The 19,422-nt window shown below is 36.2% G+C and overlaps 2 protein-coding genes across 4 annotated transcripts in view; both read left to right on the forward strand.

Annotated features, from left to right (window-relative positions):
- The window catches only part of LOC145684175 (uncharacterized), a 47,852-nt gene extending 31,703 nt beyond the window's left edge, over positions 1-16,149 (forward strand). The window contains exons 4-8 of one of the 3 annotated variants that reach the window (XM_081756177.1): positions 2,124-2,448; positions 5,586-5,753; positions 9,658-9,864; positions 11,987-12,165; positions 15,987-16,149. In XM_081756177.1, the coding sequence (XP_081612303.1) occupies positions 2,124-2,448; positions 5,586-5,753; positions 9,658-9,864; positions 11,987-12,116 (830 nt within the window). In that variant the 3' untranslated portion in view covers positions 12,117-12,165; positions 15,987-16,149. The remainder of the gene's footprint in view (positions 1-2,123; positions 2,449-5,585; positions 5,754-9,657; positions 9,865-11,986; positions 12,166-15,986) is intronic. The other 2 variants (XM_081756175.1, XM_081756178.1) reach the window with 2 other exon arrangements.
- Positions 1-19,422, forward strand: part of LOC145684174 (uncharacterized) — a 190,888-nt gene that overhangs the window by 82,606 nt on the left and 88,860 nt on the right. The gene's annotated exons all lie outside the window — the stretch shown is intronic.

Below are 19,422 nucleotides of genomic sequence, written 5' to 3' on the forward strand. Positions count from 1 at the left end.
ATACACCACTTTCAAGGAGAACATAACCTCTTCCAGTGGAAGTTCAGGATTCATTTTTGTCAGAACGTCCACTACAGACATCCACAGAACATTAGCGTTTCTTGGATATGAAAATGATGGATATGGCCAGGTGGATGAATAAAAGTTATTTTTACTTCATCAAGTTCTTTATTTTTCTGTAAAACATACCCGAACCACCAATTTCCTTCATAGGTAACAGTGACATAGCCTGATTTGTCTTCTAATTGAAGTTTATTTGGAGATTTTGACTCTTCCTTTTCCCAACCCTGTAAACCTCTGAAAATTTTAATACATTTGCCCTGTATTGAATTTGAACCCCCCCCCCCCTGCTTAAATGCTGTGGGTAACCCGAAATTAAATCCTGCATACGTCCTTGATTACCAGTGTGCTAAAATGACGTTTATACAAACAATGAATGTTGGGAATTTTAAAATTAAAAATTTAATATAATATATTATTCAAGAAAACGTCCAATTAATAAGCTACAGATGTAGTTGATAAAGTTTGCGTATTTTTTATCAATATATTTAAGCAAAGTTAAAAATATTGATAACTATAAAACAGACATTTATTCAAGCAGATGGATAAGATAGAATTTATTTCGTTAATAGGGGCGACTTTAGGATTTTTATTTTGAGCAAGCCAATTTTTTATTTTATTTTTTAAAAATATAAATGTATAGGATTTTTTTCAAAATTTTTGGGTAGGTTCGTGTCTATCCGCTAAAGCTGTTTCAGCTTGTTTGGTTAGTTTAATCGTAACGTTCTTATATAACAGCGAGGTTATGAAGGGTTGGACATATTACTTAAAGTGGCATCTGAACCACTACTCAGTTTCCAGCTGGAAGAAATTTTGTGGGCTCATCGGGACCCCTTAATTACAAGGCGAAAATTAGATTCAACTAAGACAGATGATTCGAGATATGCGAAAACGTCACTATGAAATTCTTACGATTTGTGGCTTTTTTGTTTCTGTTTTGTTTACACCATTAAAAAAAAACACCTGGTTTAATCCAGCCAACCTTGTTGTTGTACTAGTGCTAGTTGTATACTTTTTATAAAGCACTTTTATTTACAGTAAAATTTTTGTGAAACTTGTATTACTTTTATAAAACTGAAATTCAAAAGTATCAGCACTTTAACTTAGCTTAAATTTTTTACAACATAAGCTAATAAATATTGCCAGCAGATTACAAGTCTGTATGATATCTTTTAGACCCATTACTCAACTCTTCGTATTTATTCCCATAAATAAAACAAAAAGACATTGCATAGGCCAACTTATATTTTTCAGCTAGATACAGGGTATTAATTAAAACTCTAGTGTTAGTTTTGATTTTTTTTTTTAACAATGAACCCATCATCATCCCAAATTCGTACTTTGCCTGGTGCTTTACAGCAATACTATCTATTCATGGAATTAATTTCAAAATGTTAAAATATGTACTTTTTGAATGTTGAAGTAAAATTTTGATTTTGATTTTGAAAAACAATTGTGTATTAGCCTATATGGTATTGTGCATCACAAGAAAGGGCATGAAAAATGCTGTAAAATGACATTTTAACGAGCTCTCTAGCTCAATTAGGAGAGCCGCAATTCCAATTTTAAAATACATTGAACATATATTTTCTTCAATTTTTTGAAACTTAACATAGCCTTATGTACAATACCGGGTAATATATAGAGATATGAAATTTGATATTTTTCTTAGTCTATATGAATAGTATTCTTGTACAAAATTTCATGACAATCTGAGATGGTAAGGTAAATTTTGTTTTAAAATTGTGTTGATTTGACCTGGAACGGCTCTGCAACAAAACAATGAGTTTACAATAAAATGCTCTACACTTCGTTGTTTCAATTTTCTGTCTTCTGCCTAAATAAACAGCATCCGATTGTTCCTCTATTATATCTATATTATTTCTCTATAATTCCCCATTTGTGTTAGCAAAACAGTCATATATTGGCCTTCATGGATTCATCATGGGATTCCTTTGTTCAGTTACACTTATTTATGTTAGTTTCGATGTCTAGTATTTGAGTTCATAAATACAGGTATAATAGATCACTCTAACTGCACTGCTTTCTTGTCTTTTTACTAGACGACGAACAACTCACGGATCTGGTGGAGCGTAAATTCTCAGCTTGTGATTGGAGCCAAATAACGTTCATTATTCAGCGAAATCAATATTACTCTGAGAACAGCTGGTGGTATAAAATGCAGAAATACTTGTTCCAGCTGCCTTACCTGAAACATATGAAATGCAAATATTGTAACGTGAAAATTGAGGGCCCTGCAACAAACTATCAAAATCATATTGTTAATGAACACAACACTGTCGTTTTATACCCATGTGATGTGTGTGGATCCTACTTATCAATGGATGCATATATTGTTCATTGGTGTGATCATCAGAAGAAGTATAGGTGAGTATAGTCGGATGTTGTATAACTAATTGTATGATTTAAGAAATGGCAGAAGGAAAAGCTCACTAATGGATTCAATCGTGGTCTTAGTCCAGTCCAATAAGGATTGTTATTATACCGACATTTTTGCTCTACCAAAACATCTCTTTTTCATGAGTTTATCTGCTAAAACCCATGTTCTGTAAGAAAATGAAGACAGAAAATAAAATCACAGCACCTAGATTGCATTCAAACGTTCTTGCCTTTAAATGTTCTGAATTACTCTAATACATAAATGTTTACGATGAACGCAATAAAATGTTTGCTTTCTAATGTTGTTTACTAGCGAATAGATATTAACAATTGGCGGATACAACCTGGATTTGCTTTTGGTCTCTGATTTCTACAGAAGAAGAGAGAAAAGTATAATAATAATAATAATAGAAGTTGCACTTCCGTAATAGAAGTATCAGAGCCACAGTTTACAAACGTATCACATTCTTAATGTAGCATAATCCATTATTGAATTAAATATTCTTCGTCACCATATTTAAGTGGATTACCTAGTTGTACAGTCTAAATCAGTTCGTAAGATGTTTTGCATTTTATCAAGTTAATAGTATTATGTAGATCGTACTTTGGTCGCGAGCGCACGCTTTGAATACAAGGTGGACATAAAGGCTCTCCCTGATAACAAACATTAATAACAAGAAAACGAAGAATGATAGAAGCATGCGGTCTGAAAACATCTCTTGTATGATATTCCAGATTTTGTCACAGCCTGTGCTGCCATCTGCTGAAGCTGACCAAAGCGCGACAGTCATTTGTTTAAAAATGGCGTCAGCACAGCAGAAAGCGAGGTGCGTGTTGTGGTATCATGGTACAAAATCTTCCGTCACAGTTCAACGAACATTCAGGAAAGAGTATGGACAGCAGCCACCAGATGTTAAGAGCATAAGGAAAAGGTATAGCAAGTTATGGCAACAGGAAACGTCTGAAATCGTAATAGAAGCGATAGACAGAGTGTTAGTGAGAAACGTGTGAAAACTGTTCGTGTTGCTTTATTCCAAAGAAATTCTTGCGTTGCGCATCACGTAAACTGGACATCCCGAAGTCAATCGTTTTAAAAAATTTTACACAAACGCTTGAAGTTATACGCATATAAGGTGCAGATTCTTCATGCGTTAACACAAGAAAACCGTCCCCGACACGCAAGTGACATCGCATGGATGTCTTAAGGGCAACTAATGGAGCACATGAGGAAATTTCCAAAATCATGTAAAAAAAAAAAAAAAACTTTTTGAGTTTTCCTATTATTTGTCGCAAACCGCATGACTCGATCATTCTTAGTTTTCTTGTTATTAATGTTTATTATCAGGGAGAGGCATTATGTCCACCCTGTATAATACCTTACGTATAAATTTGCGAACCTACTTTTACATTATTTCAGAGAATAGACCTTTGTCAAATATCAGATTATGCCATCTTCTTCCTACCTTCCTAATACAAAGTGAGATGTGTGATAAACGCAAATTAGTGCTAATGTTGTGTGTGAGAGAAAATAAATGATAAAGACAATATAGTGTGTGTTAATTTTGTTTCATATCAATATCGTTTATCTATCTCAATAAGAAAAAGTCTTTTGTATGATGCTTTATATATTGTACGCTAATGTACAAAAGATGAAATAAACAGAAGAAACAGGTAAATCTTTATTTTCGTAACGTATAGATGCATATATCATCAATTTCATTGAGTTATGCATGTATAAAGGTAACCAAGAAGTTCTGTTGCTTTTTCACCCACCACCTTTGAACGTCGATATGTTACCTAGCGAATGAAAGGATGATGATGTCGTAAACGGAATGTAGAGCATACACGTGTGTGTTTGTGTAAACTAAGACGTACCTGGAGTCTCCAACAGCATCGACGACCTTCTGCTAACGTTCTCGAAAGCCATGGATTCCACCGCGGTGAAACTTGGTGGGCCGTGAAGCGAAGGAAGTATCAAGTGCATTTTGCACCTCTACTAGGGATTTAAACTGGCGTTCTCGAAGGTGATTGTCCAAGGAATGGAACAGGTAATAATCGGATGGTGCAATGTCCCGGGAGTATGGCGGTTGCAATAATGTTTCCCATCCAAGGGGTAGAATAGTGTCCAGGGTAGAATAGGACCTTCTTGTGCTGCAGTGCTGGTTTCATCTGTTTTGGAACCGGTTCATGAGATGCTAACCAATGATGACGGCGCCGTGGAACTTCGTACAGGACCCACTTCTCATCACATGTCAACACCCTGTTCAGAAATGGTTCCTTCCTCAGACGAGACAGCAAAGAAACACAGTTATCTGCTTGCGTTGCCTTCTGGCCCGGAATCCAATCATATGGGACCCATCGACCCAACTTGTAGTGCTTCGCAAGTTGATGGAGGTGCTGCCGAATGGTTTCTCCACTCACACTGAATTGTAGTTCCAGGTCCTCACATGTCTGGCCACTGTTCGCCTCAATTGCTGCCTGAAGATCTTAATGTTGTACATGTGTTGGTTTTCCGACACGTAGTGTGTCTTCGAGTGTTTCGTCACCGTCCTTAAACTTGGTAAACGACCGCTGCACTGTCCGCGTACTCGCGACACCCTCATCAAATGCCTGGCATCTTTCGCCCCGCTGTAGCGGCGTTTGACCCAGTTTGAACTTGTACAGCATACATGGCCTTATGACACTTGTGAAGGTTCCATGTTCACTCTGTCCTTACGCAAGTTCACGGTGCAACTGAACTTCCACAAGTAGATAGTATGCTTTATATACCCACACCAACAACTGACCTTCGCCTTATCTCCATTCGCATTCAACTCACGGTGTGAGGGCCAATTGAACACAGACAATCATAAATTGCGACAGACAGGACTTTCTATATATTCCTTTCAGAAGTATATCTATTGAAGAAAAAAAGTCTTTTTGACCCTTCAGTAGAAACAATTAATTTACTTTAATATGTCCATAATAATAAGTAAATGCCCAAACAAAAACTACTCGACAGACCAGCAAAACTCCATAGCCGGCAATTGCTAACCATTAACAATTGTGCAGTGTTTCGTTGTTTAATTTGAAGAGACATATTTGTATCTTCATTGATCATTAGATGTTCCCTTTTTCTTTTACAGCTGCCCTGTTTGTGATCGTCGATTTGTTTCTGAGAGTCAAATGCAAAACCACAAAAAGAAGAAACATTACAAGACAATTCCCCGCTTGGACTGTGAACGATGTAACATGAATTTTTATTCAGAAGAAGGTTTGAACACGCATTTGAAATCTCACAAAACCGAGGAAGAGTAAGTTTGCATTACTGTTAAACTGTAATTCTTCGTAAGATTATGTTCGAATTACATTGATATTAATATCGTGCAAGTTATGTCTTCCCAACAGTGTTATTATTTTGAGTAGAGTACTACAAAATGCATCAGTGAATCGGACAGTTGTGGAACATTTCTTTTATTTTAAATTTTTTCAACATTGGAACGAATTTAATTACCGTTGTCTAAATCGAAATACTTTGGCAAAATTGTTAATTCAAACATGGAGAACAAATGAGGAGAAAATAAGGAGACAAAAGAGTGGCAGCATATTCCAATTCAAAGTCGGGGTTCTGATTTAGATATGACGCCTAACTAAACTAAGCGCTAACTAACCAAGAACAGTTATTTTTCTATACTTTTTTTCGGCTCCCTTCCTAATGAAGCATTTAGTGTAAGATAGTTATAATTTCTCATTTGTTTTGTATTGTAGTATTTTTATTGCTGTTTGGAAAGTTGCTCACTTTGGAGATCCTTTCTTCCAGTAACTTGTTCACGCACGCACACACACACACATACATCTAGAAAAGTACAATATAACAATGTCCCTTTCAGCAGATTTTTCCCGGGAGGGAATATTCAATAGATGAGGGAGGGAGTGAAAAGTAAAAAAAAAAAAAAAATGAAATCTTTGAGTTTTACGTCCCACGATTATGCCGGTTAGGCTAAAGGAGACGGTGATGATGAGTAATGAATGAAATGGTGGAATGAAGAAAGTGGGAGGAAACGGGAGAACCCCGAGAAAACCCACGCACACGGTGTTTGTCCACCACAAAGTTCACTTGGCGGGGGCTGGGATCGAACCCGGGACCCCAAGCACCAGAGGTGAACGCTCTACCACTGAGCCACCGCGGCCCGGAGTGAAAAGTAGTTTAGCGAAAAAACACTGGTAATCCACATTGAGCATGGTCAGATATTTTGCCCCGGGAAATATCCCCTTTTCCGGGCCAGCCCCTAATTTCATTACTGTATTATGATTACTTAATCGGTACTCACTTTTCCAGTTGAAGACCCGGGTTCGATTCCCAGTAGGAGCTCATGTGGTTCGGATCTTATGTTAACGTATAGGTCCACGTGTCATATAGCCTCTATACTGAAAGGGACGCTAAACTCAAATCAAAACCGAAAATTGTTTGATAAAAACAATAGGATCCATATTAACTAATAATAATAATAATGGGAGTCTTACACTTACCTGCAGTATCCAATTAAAAACGATTGCAAACAGTTTCAGCAATAACTTTCCGCCTTTGTCAGTACTTTCTTGTTTTTTAATACCTATGTTGCTGGAAGAACTACGTTTTTGCAAACTCTTCCTCCTTGTAAACTTATGGTTATGAGCTGATAAAGAATTTATTCTTGTTTTTTTGCTTTATAACTTAAGTTGTGCTCAGTTCTGATACGTGGGGTCCCAGATTCGATCCCAGCCCACGCCAAGTGGACTTTGCTGGGTCAAATACCATGTGCGTAGGTTTTCTCGGCGTTCTTCTGTTTCCTCCTAGTTTGTTCATTCCACCAGTATCATGCATCTGACTATCTTCCTCTCCCTTAGGCTCGGAACACAATCGTGGGACATTAAACATAAAAAATAATAAATCAGTATATTGATCCTCTGTAAGTGATTTACTGTCACAATCTTCGGTATAAATTGAAAAGTGATAAATAGATTGATTATCTTAAGGCTCATCCATTAGGTTAAGATCTTCAATTAGATTGAGTTACTTCCCGCTTTTAGTAGTACTGTAGTATTCTAAATCTTCTAGTAGCAAGTTCTGCCAATCCAAAACTGCTGTTCGTTGCACCAGGTTGGGAAGGAAGTTCTCTTCTTGATCCGATTCCGTAATTTGTGTGATTTGTAAGTCACCCATTTCCTGTTTATAACTCTGTGGCTAATGATCAAGGTAGGATGATAGAGTAAGGAACTATGTCTACTGGTTTAAATTCATCCGGGGTAATATCGGCCACGCCTCAATAAAAATAGCAAATTTTCGCCAGTGTACCTTACAATTGGAATAAGGTGCATTACGGTGTGGAGACTTGAGTTTTCTTCGTTAGATGGCAAACCACGCCAAGGTCAATAAAAAATAAGAAACTGGGCCGTTGTATTGGTAATTATGATGTACATTTCTGTCCTACTGTGTGAGTATGATCAGGACATAGTGAGAATAGTGTACTCTTTTAATCAAAAAGAGTTGATCGTTAAAAGTTTTTGAAGAACGGAATCTGTTGTTGGTACGCAAAGGGCATTTAGAAGCAAATTTGCCTCACGTTCTGCCCAAGACTGGAACATAATATGGTCGCTAGTGAATAAATTGGAAGAAATGAAAATGAAATGAAATCTTTGAGTTTTACGTCCCACGGTTATGCCGATTAGGCTAAAGGAGACGGTGATTATGAGAAATGAATGAGATGGTGGAATGAAAAAAGTGGGAGGGAACGGGAGAACCCCGAGAAAACCTACGCACACGGTGTTTGTCCACCACAAAGTTCACTTGGCGGGAGCAGGGTTTGAACCCGGGACCCCATGCACCAGAGGTGAACGCTCTACCACTGAGCCACCGCGGCCCCAATAAATTGGAAGAGAAGGCATCACTTCTGAGTGAGACAAGGAAGCATTGGACCTCGCAGGCGGGTATTATGAAAGATGTCTTATCGACTCCTTAGGTCGCCCAAGAAATCACCGTCGTTTGTCGCAAGAAACCGGCTATTCAACATGTAATTTATGGTTGTTACCACTAACACTTAATTTGTATTTTCATTAACGCTTAATTTGTATTCTGCAATTTCGTTTCAAAAATCCAAAACCTAATCCCAATTGTAAGGTACACGGACGAATATTTGCTGTTTTTCTTGAGGTGTGGTCGATATTACCCCGGATAAATTTAAATCGATACACGTAATCCCACAAATCTCCCATCCTTCCTTGATCATTTTCCACAAACTACATGAAAATCGGACTTCAGTTAGAAACTTTAGACCCAAATGAAATCCGTGAGTTTTTTAAAAAAAATCACCCTGTATATTCCTCGACCTATTTGCTATTTAAAATACTTGAGTTACCCCTACCCAACTCTATGGCGACTCAATTGGGGGAATACACTTAGTTCAAAATATCAATCTCTGAAAATAATGTAATATGGATCTTGGCGTTTTTCACATACCTCAACTGTTGTGGAAGCCTTAGAGTGGCAACAGACTGTGGAAACGGTGTATATACATATGTAGCTAGCGTTTAGTCGTCCCGTCCGTTTCGTTTGCTTCTCAAAGAAACGCAAAGAGGAAAGAATACATGTGCATCCTGTCAGCTAGATTGGAAATTGATTGTTAATAAATGGTATATATCTTAAATCAAGTATTTTAGGTTTACTTTTTACTTCAGTGATATTGTTCAATTATTGTCTTCTCAAAAACGAAACAGAATTTTGTTTACAAATTTAGTGTGCAAATTGAAGACTACTTATTCGCAATAGGATGCAATGACGGTAGCAGTAATGGTGCAATGTGAAAACTCTAATGTATATTAATGCCCCGAATCGTGTAGCAGGAACTCTGGATGATGGACATTAGTTGTACGAGTGAGCAATATGGTGAGAAGTGAAAGAACCGCAAATCATTGTATGCGAGAAGGTACTGGCAAGAACTGTCTATATTGTAAACTCCTGCAAGTTTTAAAAATTCTCGTTTGTGTCCCTTTGTATAATATAATTCTGACTGTGTTATTGTTAATCTTTTTTGTTGTTTTGTCCTAAAGATGGCCATAGAGTTTTGCTTAAGATATTGTGCCTTGTTGTATGTTGTTTTGGAAATGTGACAGATTAAGAATCTAATTTGATTACGACCTCTCCTACAACTAACTTGTGAACTACGATAAATTTACTTTCAGTTTCACAGCTGAGTTTAAGTTGGAGGTGATGGATTATGCAGAGAAACATGGGAATGTGGCAGCGGAGAGGGTGTATGGTGTTCCTCAAACGCTTATCAGATACTGGAGGCCTCAAAAGCGAAGGTTGCAGACTGGAAAGCGAGTGACTGAAGGAATAAAGAAAAATAAACTTTTTGAGATACTAGAAACGGATGCTGAGAACGTAAAGTAAGTTCTTGATAGGAAAAATGCACCTGATAAAATTTAAAAGAATTAATTATTGAAATCTATGATTGTTGCGAAATATAGCTTGTGAATGTTAATTGTTGTTAATTTCCACTATGTTGGCCATGCTGTTTACATAATTTTTCAAGTTTTACCCACCCACGATGATGTTAAGAGGAGTGACATATTTCAAGCTTCTTATTCAAATTGATCATTGACTAAGTGATAGATGTAATCCCGCGTAGCGAGTCGCTAATTCTTTCACCTTTGGTGCGAGCTGTCCCGGGTTCAATTCCAGGTGGAGACACTCGATCGAAAAAGCGTAAAAGCTTTTTCAGGGTATCCATCTTAAGTAAAGCTTCTCTGGGTTTTCCTCATTCACATCAGGCAAATGCCAGGATGATACCTAACATAATGGCCCCAGGCCGCTTCCTTCTTTCTCACAGTTCCCCGGGTAGTGTGGACATTGGAGGTTACTGGACCAGTGAAAGTGTCAGCAAAATCTCACTGTCTACTGAACATCTCTCGAGGCGTGATTCCTTGTTGGAATCTCGTCAATTCAACCGAAGAGGAGATCAAATCGGAGCCAGCTGACCAACATGTAGAAGTAACTAGTATTAAAAGTAAGAAGTCAGGTGAACTGGTTGCTATTCAAGTCACCGATTCTTACTTTCAGTTTACCTACACTTTCGGACTGAAGTCTGAATAGTATCGTCTTATAGTTTGTCCTTATATTCCTAGTTCCCTTCAACGTTTCGAATGTCAGCACTTCGGGCACACTAGTATATCATGTAACGCGACAGCTGCTATTTAGGTTAATTGTAGCCAGAAAAGTCAAGGTGCGGAACTATGTACGAGTAAGCATTTTTGAGTTAACTGCAAGGGAGATATTTCTGCTTAGTTCAGGAATTATCCAACTTCTCAGAGACAGAAACGTATCGGAGAGCTCATGGTTCTATAGAAGATTTCTGCTACGGAAACCAAACGACACGTAAAAGAAATCATTGTCACTATAACCGCTACCTCTCGTAAGTCCTTGGAGACTTACATTTGACATTACCACCCAAACTGAGATTGTTACTCAACTGCATCCTGAAAACCTCATTCTTAATGTCAAGCGAACTTACCAAAATCCAGCGTGTATCAGTTTGTAGTATTCTTCAGGGAACTCCTCTTTGCCGCCCATCTTACATCGCTGTCCTGAAATTTAGTCAGCATGTACGCCGACTGAATGCTCCTGTCCTCTCCCTGCAACATGCAAAATATACACCCATTCGTAAACTACCTGCAGTTTCTGTTAAATTTTGATACAGTGGAGGACGAATTAATGGATCATGAGGAGACGGTAATTGATACATGCGGGAAGGTATGTCTTAAATATTAATGTTTTGCATTATCTTCTTCAATTACCTTTAGCTTCAGTTTCAGTAGTAACCTAGAGAAACTGAAACCACCGGTCTGTGACCAGTCACAGCAATTATACGAACTATAAACGGGATAAGCAGGGTGATGGTCGCGCTGCTGTAGGCGTGGCCATAAGGGTCTCCGATTCCTTTCATTCTCGGTAAAATCACATTGCTTCCCGATCGCAAACAGATGCAATGAGAGTTTTCTTCCCTCGTCTACTTACCAGTTGTTCCATATATATTCCTCTTCAAACTGTAAGGTCATTGCTGCAAACTTTGAGGACAATTACACGCTTTTTCCAAGTGTAGCACACTATTTATGTCTTTCTTGATAACACATTCTGACAAGGAGAGAATAACGCAGTTGAAATGGTTGTGAGTGTTCAATAGAGAACTATAAGAGCAGTTATGCTCAAGTAAGCAGAGATCATGCCATTTACGAGGAGCGTGGCAATCAGAGTGACATTGTTAGTTTGCTGCATGTTACTTTTAATTATCTAGGTAGAGGGGATTATGTACAGAGTATCTGTGTGGTTGTGTAATCAATTGTAGTGTACTATTAATATGATCTGTTGATCAATATTAAAATATATTCGAGATTTATGCAATAGTTGATTATTGGAATAAATATTGAGAAAGAATTTACATGTGTGTATTTTCGTTAAGCTTAACTAGAACTATTTAAAACTCTACTATTTAATGTTCTTTTTTATATCCAGTTTCAGAGTTAAGGTACCAGAAAGCTATCAACCAATCAGAACAAAATATTTCTACTGTGATATCTGCAGGAAAGTGTTTACTGATGAAAATGGGCTCAAAGCGCATCATCAAGAACATGAAAAGACGTGAAGCACAATATAAGTAGTCGTCAGTTACTGCAGAGTGTACGCTACAAGAGGTGGGTGAGCTGTAATTTTTATGTGGAAGTCTCATACAGCAAGTGTTAACGAAGTTTAATAAACAACGTGTACCTTTTTTCTTGTTCTTCTTCTTCTTCTTTGTTAAGTCCTGGGAATCTGATATGATTTTAGCAACTACTGCTATTGCCATCGACTGCCAGGCGCTAATTGGAAACGTAGGCTTCCGGAAGATTATGACATATAACAGTTATTTTTGAAAGAAACACTAATATCAACAATCCTTTTTGTAACTTGCTGATCACCTGCACAATAGCTCAAAACTTGGAAATGGAATTTCTAGTTTTACGTCCGATGGTTACTTCCCTTAGGCTAAAGGAAACAGATGAATTAATAAAATTGAATGATTATTTATGAAATAATTGACAGAATGATAATGTGGGAGGAAACTGGAGAACCCTGAGAAAATTCACGTATAATTATTGGAACTTAATCATTTTGGGAAAACAGTTGTTTAACACGGAGAGCCAAACAGTCTCTTCTGCATTTCCGAGTTCGAGTTCCATCGCCTGGATGGTCAACATCGGCCATTTGCGTTGACGTCACCAGCTGACAGCTACATTCTACCAGCTAGGAAGCAAGTTGATTTCCTATTCATTGTTTGCTGTCTACAAGGAAATCCTTGTATTTGTAAAGCATTTTGTAATAAACTGTGGTAGCAGCTTCCCAAACCTTTATCTCTGTCCTCACCGTCCGCCGTGCTTCAATGAAGTTGTATCTTACTGGCCCTCGCAGTCTTATATCAACACCCGGACGTTGTCCACTTCGATCGTTTACCTGCCTTTCATCGCAGCGACGAGGAAGTATTAGTTACTGTAAATAAGAACTTTGAATTCCATGAGTTCTTCGTGGGTTCTGGAATGGGACTCAGAGGGGACAGGCGGATCAAAAGCAATTGAGAGAGCATGAGCTTGGTCACTTCTTCGTCATTTTCGATACTGTCATTAGCCGTTCGTCTTTGGTCATTTTCGATGTGAACATTCTGAGACGCCTAGCTCTTCGGGACTTCAGGACATACTACGACGTACACTAGTCCCAGCTTGTGAAAGGACCGTGGAACAACTTCGGTGAAACTATTCTGAAATAAAGTTGCTTTCCCAAGCTCTAGTTTCATCAACATCCCGATTGGTATCATCAGTCTTTATTTGAATCATACATTTTATTAAAATTATAATTGTTATTTAAAGAACCTCACACCCTCTTAGTAATTTCCAGCAACCTTGTCTGGTTACCTTTCGTGTCCTTACACTATGTTGTCCACCAGTAAGTTGCGTCCAGTGATAAAACCAGGGACTGCTTGTACCAGAGGTGAGCGCTTTGCCTTTGAGCCACCGCGTCCCCCTCAAACTTTGAGGTAACAATTATGCATAAATAAAACAAATGTAGATCAATTGTTTACACACGCTGTTTATAGTTTGAAATATTTTGCTTCATTTAAATAAATAAATACAAACTTAAAGGGAAGGTAAACGGAGTGAAATACCTCAAATTGTACATAGCGTTTGTAAATGTTTGTCCAAGATTGTTTCATTTATATATAACTGTTACCTCAAAGTTTTGAACTTGTTCGTGCGTAAGTGATCACCAATAGTTAAGAGTGATCGTTGATATTAGAGTTTTGTTTGGAAATTACTCAATTAAATAACATATGATATTCTTTATGGAGCCTAAGTTCTGCAATTACAGTCTGGTAGTCAATTGCAACAGGATAGTCGCCGAATGAAATACCAGAAAAGTAATCATCCAATTAGAGTTCGCAAGGCACATTTAAGGGGGAAAAAAAGTTAAATGATTGTTAATCTTAGCAAAAATGTGTCAATTTCATCTTTCTGAAAGTGTTAACGAGTTTTCTTTGTAATTCACATTTGCTCATTTAAAATTTATGAAGTTTTGGATGGTTGCTTCATTCGTCAACTTCAGTTTTTATTTATTTATTTATTTATTTATTTATTTCATTTCATTTCATTTCATTTCATATTGAGTGTTTTATGACATTTCATGCGCGCTAAAGATGTAAATTGGCGATAGTTTCGTTGATAGAGTTTTAAGAAACTGAGCAATTCCTTATCGTAAACCTATTGGAACTTAAAATTTTTTGTTCCTGCAGCTATTATGAATACACACTTATACTAGTATATTTAATGGAATACAACAAAATTGTAATTAATCTAAGTTTACAAAATTTCATTGGAGTTTACCGACTGAAATATGTGCCAATTTTATGATGCACGGTTTTCTATCAATACAGAACAAGTTTTCATTTATATTTAAATTCATATTTTGTATAACAAAATAATCGATTTTAGTATGGTCTGGGGATTCTTTCTTGTATATTAAAGAAAAAAGTATGTTATTTCTTTTTAAAAGTCTTTTCCGGGAAAGCTTTGGAAATGTTTCTCCAAATTTCTCCTGAATTTATGGACCTATGACACATGTGTATAGTATCATTCTAAAGAAACAACGTACGAACTATGAACTTAAAGTAATTTGAGTACAAGCAGGAGCTTCCTAAGTGAATTGTTTAAAATACTGTATATTTTCCTCTTCAAAATGTCAAATTTTTCATATGATTGTAAAGCATTTTTTATCTTCATATTTACTAGCAGTATTTCAATTAAACTAGGCAAATGTATAGCATACGGTGTATAGTATTTCTCAAGATACCTAAACATGGAGGCCCAATAGAGGCATCCGAATTAAAACAAAATGTTTTTCTCGGGAAAATTTCCCTAATTTGTGGATAGTGACACGTGTGTATGGTGCCATTGAAAGCCTACTTTATTCCAAGGACGACGAGGTCCGAACTATGAATCTAACATAATTAGAGTCCGAGTAGTAGCTTCCGAAACGAGTCTGCAATTTCTTTAAGAACCATCACTTCTAAAAAGTTAGTTGCAAATGATATGTACCATTTTGCAAATATTTGTATTAAAAATGATACAAACAAACAAAAAGTTGCATATTAAAAAAAAAAGAAAGAAAAAATGGTACATATCTACAGTGCTATAGAATGGTAGTGTGAATACTAAAGAGAAAACTAGGTACAATTTAAAATATATCTTACAAATTTAACTTCCATATATACATCTATACCACATTTATAATCACAGTTACATATGTACACGCACACATTCAAACTTACTACCGCTTTCCTTCTTAGTCTAGTGGTTAGCACGTGTGTCTTTGGTATATAAAGTTGCGGATTCGTTTTCCGGTGAAAGAACATCAAATGCGCCACAGTGGTTCAGATTCTATTTTAAACTGTAAGTCCAGCACAATATTGGCTCACTATTGACAAAATATTATACAAATCAGTCAATCAAGCCAATAAGCAATCTTACCGTCGTTTGAAAATCAGTTTCCAAATCAGGCTACGATGTTTCGCCCAGGTTCTAGTTTATTAGTATATCATTTACATAAAAGCCTTTTTTTGTTAAGTCTTCCTTTTTGCAATGACATGTCAGCTTCTATCAATTAAAATAGCATTGCATACCAGCTTATATTCTTTTTATTCCCTACACCCTTCTGGAACCTACTTGGGACAGTGCACATACCAGATTAGCCCTCGGCTGCTTAAAAGCTATCTGTTACCACGGCTCTTAAAGTAACGGAAATTGTGATACAGATGACTAGAGTCCGAATCCCAGCTCAATTGTAGATCAATTTCTTACTTAGCCCGATTACAATTAACATATAGTTAAGTTTTAAATAATATAAATCGTGGTGAGCTGCATTTAGTTTTTTTTCTTTTTTTTAATTAATATTATTAAGTGAATAAATATTATGACTGATTTTCTTCCAGCAGAATACGCTGCGAGCCATGATGCACCAGAATGCCGCAAAACAAATATAAGAGAGCTACTATTTTAGTCTGAATATGAGGAAGCATTTTTATGGTGATGCTCTAAGATACCAAGAACTTTAAGAAGTCCTCCTAACCTACATAATAGTCAATTGTATTGTATTGTATTTATTTTCATCCTTTTTCATACAAATTGTTCACAACGTAAACGTATGAGTTGGACACGTCATAAGAACACTGATTGTGTACATATGTATAGATTTAAATCTACATGCAATATTAAAATAGTGTGAATTTATATAAAACAAAAAAGGTACAATTTTTCATTATTCTAATTTACATATATCGATATAAAACAACATAACAGTTAATAAAACCTTACATTATAGATATACAAAATATATATACTTTAAACATTATTTACTACAGGCGAGATATTCTTCTACAGAATAGAAACAGTGCTCGAGTAGGTAGGACTTGACTGCTTTATTGAAACCAGATGTTTTGTTTTTTAAAGTGGAAAGAAGCTTGTTATAAATATTCACTGCCATAGGAAATGTACTATTCTTATGCATTTTTAAACGTGAGGACTCTACATGAAGGTCAGACGCTTGTCTTGTATTATGCATATGAATATCTGAGTTCAACCGGAAGCTGCTTGTATCTATCTGTATATCTTTTCTTACAAATTTTAGAAGTTCATATATATATAAGCATGGAAGAGGTAAGATTTCAAGAAATTTAAATAGAGGTTTACAAGAAGTTCGAGGTTTACTTCCGGTCATAAACCTTAAAGCTCTCTTTTGTAAAACGAATATGGAATTTAGCAGTGCAGTAGATCCCCAGAATATAATACCATATTTCAATTTAGAATGAAAAAGTCCAAAATGAGTTGTGAACAGAACATGTTGACTGACACTATTTCGTAAAAGCTTTAACATGTAACAGGTTTGAGCCAATTTACTAGATAATTTTTGAATGTGAATTTTCCAATCTAATGTATCTGACACCCAAAGACCAAGAAATTTGATATCCGAGACGTAATTCAACGTTTTGCCGTTAATTGTTACACAAGGGCGTTTTCTTATCTCGTTTTTTGCTACGTGAAAGCACATGCACGAAGACTTTGTTGTGTTTAGTATTAGTTTATTTCTATCCATCCAGTCACTGACGGCAGACAATGTGGAATCTACTGCATTACATAACTCAACGTAAGTTTCTCCAGTTACTAATATATTTGTATCGTCAGCATACAGAACAATTTTAGCAGAGTCTAAACATTGTGGCAAATCATTTATATATATTAAAAATAGAATAGGGCCTAAGATGGAGCCTTGAGGAACTCCAAATTTTAACTCTTTGGTATCTGAATAACATTTGCTTACTCCCTGAGTGTCTCGAGTTTGACAGTTAATTTCAACAGTTTGCCTTCTGTTGAATATATACGATTTAAACCACTCATAAGCATTTCCCCTAATACCATAATCTTGCAATTTTTTAAGTAAAATTTGATGATCAATTGTATCGAAAGCTTTGCTAAGATCAAGAAATATGCCGGTTGCATATTTCTTAGCATTTATTGAATTTAAAGCAGAATAGAGAAAGGAGTAAAGAGCAGTTTCAGTAGACTTATTTGATCTAAAGCCATTTTGAGCAGGAGATATTAAGTTAAAATTATTTAGAAAGCTAACTAGTGTCAAGACCATAGATAATTATTAATTATTGGTTTAATTTGTTTAGTTTAATTGTAGTACGGTCTTGAGTTTCAGGAGACCTAATTTACTCTTGTTTATCTCTAAAGAGATATGTGCAAAGAATACAGTATGTGTATACTTCAAATTGTATGAATTCTAGTCTATCAACAAGAGCTTGTAATGTTATGTAATAAATTTGTTAACATCCACACTTTTCTTCGGACAATGAGGACATCAAGAAAGTGACATTGTTTCGTGTCATCATGATTGAATTGAGGTTATGAGAATTTGGTTGAATAAGATCTTTTTAGATCTGGGACGCACGTGGACGAAAATCGGCCCGAGTGCTGAAACCGTATTACTGGATCGTCAGCAGTTTGAGTTGTATAAAAACCTTTTATTTTATTCAATGAGAAGATTATCAGAGAGCATTATCAGAGGATCACTGTCAGAGGATCAATATTAGAGAAGTAGCATTTAAAGTTCTACAATTCGTCAAGTTAAAAGATTATTAACTTCAAATACTAAGAGAACAGTCTAAGAAGTTTCAACGTTAAAATACAACCGACTGCTGTTACTGGTATACGATCATTCAGTGCTTGGTTCGACTAATCATCAACAACAGGTATGTGTCACAACCAAATTCTGTGCTAACCCAATTCGTTATACATGATTTACACATTAAATTACACTTTCTTAAGTCTTCAATACACAAACAACACTTCACACATAAATGATTACTAGTTCTGTTAAAATACACATGTTTAAGTAGACATTGTTGTTATCATTTTAATAGGGCTCTGGTTGGCCCTCAATCAATGCAACCAGTGGTGGAGTATCCCCAAACTTACCTCTCATATAAATGCGAGTAGATATAGATTTGCTTCATGCAAATTAGATCAATCTGGGAGTGCTCTACATATTCAAGTTTTACTAAATTTTATTAAGAGCAACCCAGGTTGGCATGGTTGGAGATTGCTGGCTTGTAAAAGATCCTAGTAAATTAATTCCCACCCTTCCCTCCCGTTTCATAGTGGAGATGCTGTGAGGTCAGTTTGACTATTGTAACGATTCCAGTAGTAATTTAGGGCATGGTGGAGTATGCTTAGGGTTCGATTCCTGGCGAAACTAGTTTATCATAAGATTATATAACCACCAAGGCATGGTTGTTTACATCCCGCATTCTTGCTTGATAGTTGCTAAACCCTCCCGCCCACCCTCGCGAAATGTGTAAAACAGTGATGAAGTTAAATAATAATAATAATAATGACTAATTTTTCCATTTGGTAACAATAATTATGTGTGTAGTTAATAAGTTAGAAGTAAACATAAGAATACCTTATGAATTATTAAGAAATGGTTGTGTTATAAAAGTATATTTGCCTTATTACATGATTAATACAAAAGGTGTTTGTGTACAAGCTTATACGAAGGGTTTAGAATTATATAATGTGTGTATACATATTTTAGAATAGTTTAATGACGGAAAGACGAATTATAACTAGAGCACAGAAAGCATTAGAAGGTGTAGACGTAGGAGTCGATAAGTTAGTACGTTTATTAACACCACCGCGGGGACGCAAGAGGTTAAACGAGGACTGTGTAGTAGATCAGACAATAGGAACACCAAGTTTTAGACCGGGTCCAGTTTCAAATTTTCCAGGTAGTCCTGTATCGGTAAAAACGTTTGATTTCCCACGTGAATTTGAAGAAATAAATCTAGATATAAAAGAAGAAAAACA

This window comes from Thermobia domestica, chromosome 4 (genome assembly GCF_964235325.1).
Source record: "Thermobia domestica chromosome 4, izTheDome1.hap1.1, whole genome shotgun sequence".
NCBI classification, from domain to species: Eukaryota; Metazoa; Arthropoda; class Insecta; order Zygentoma; family Lepismatidae; genus Thermobia; species Thermobia domestica.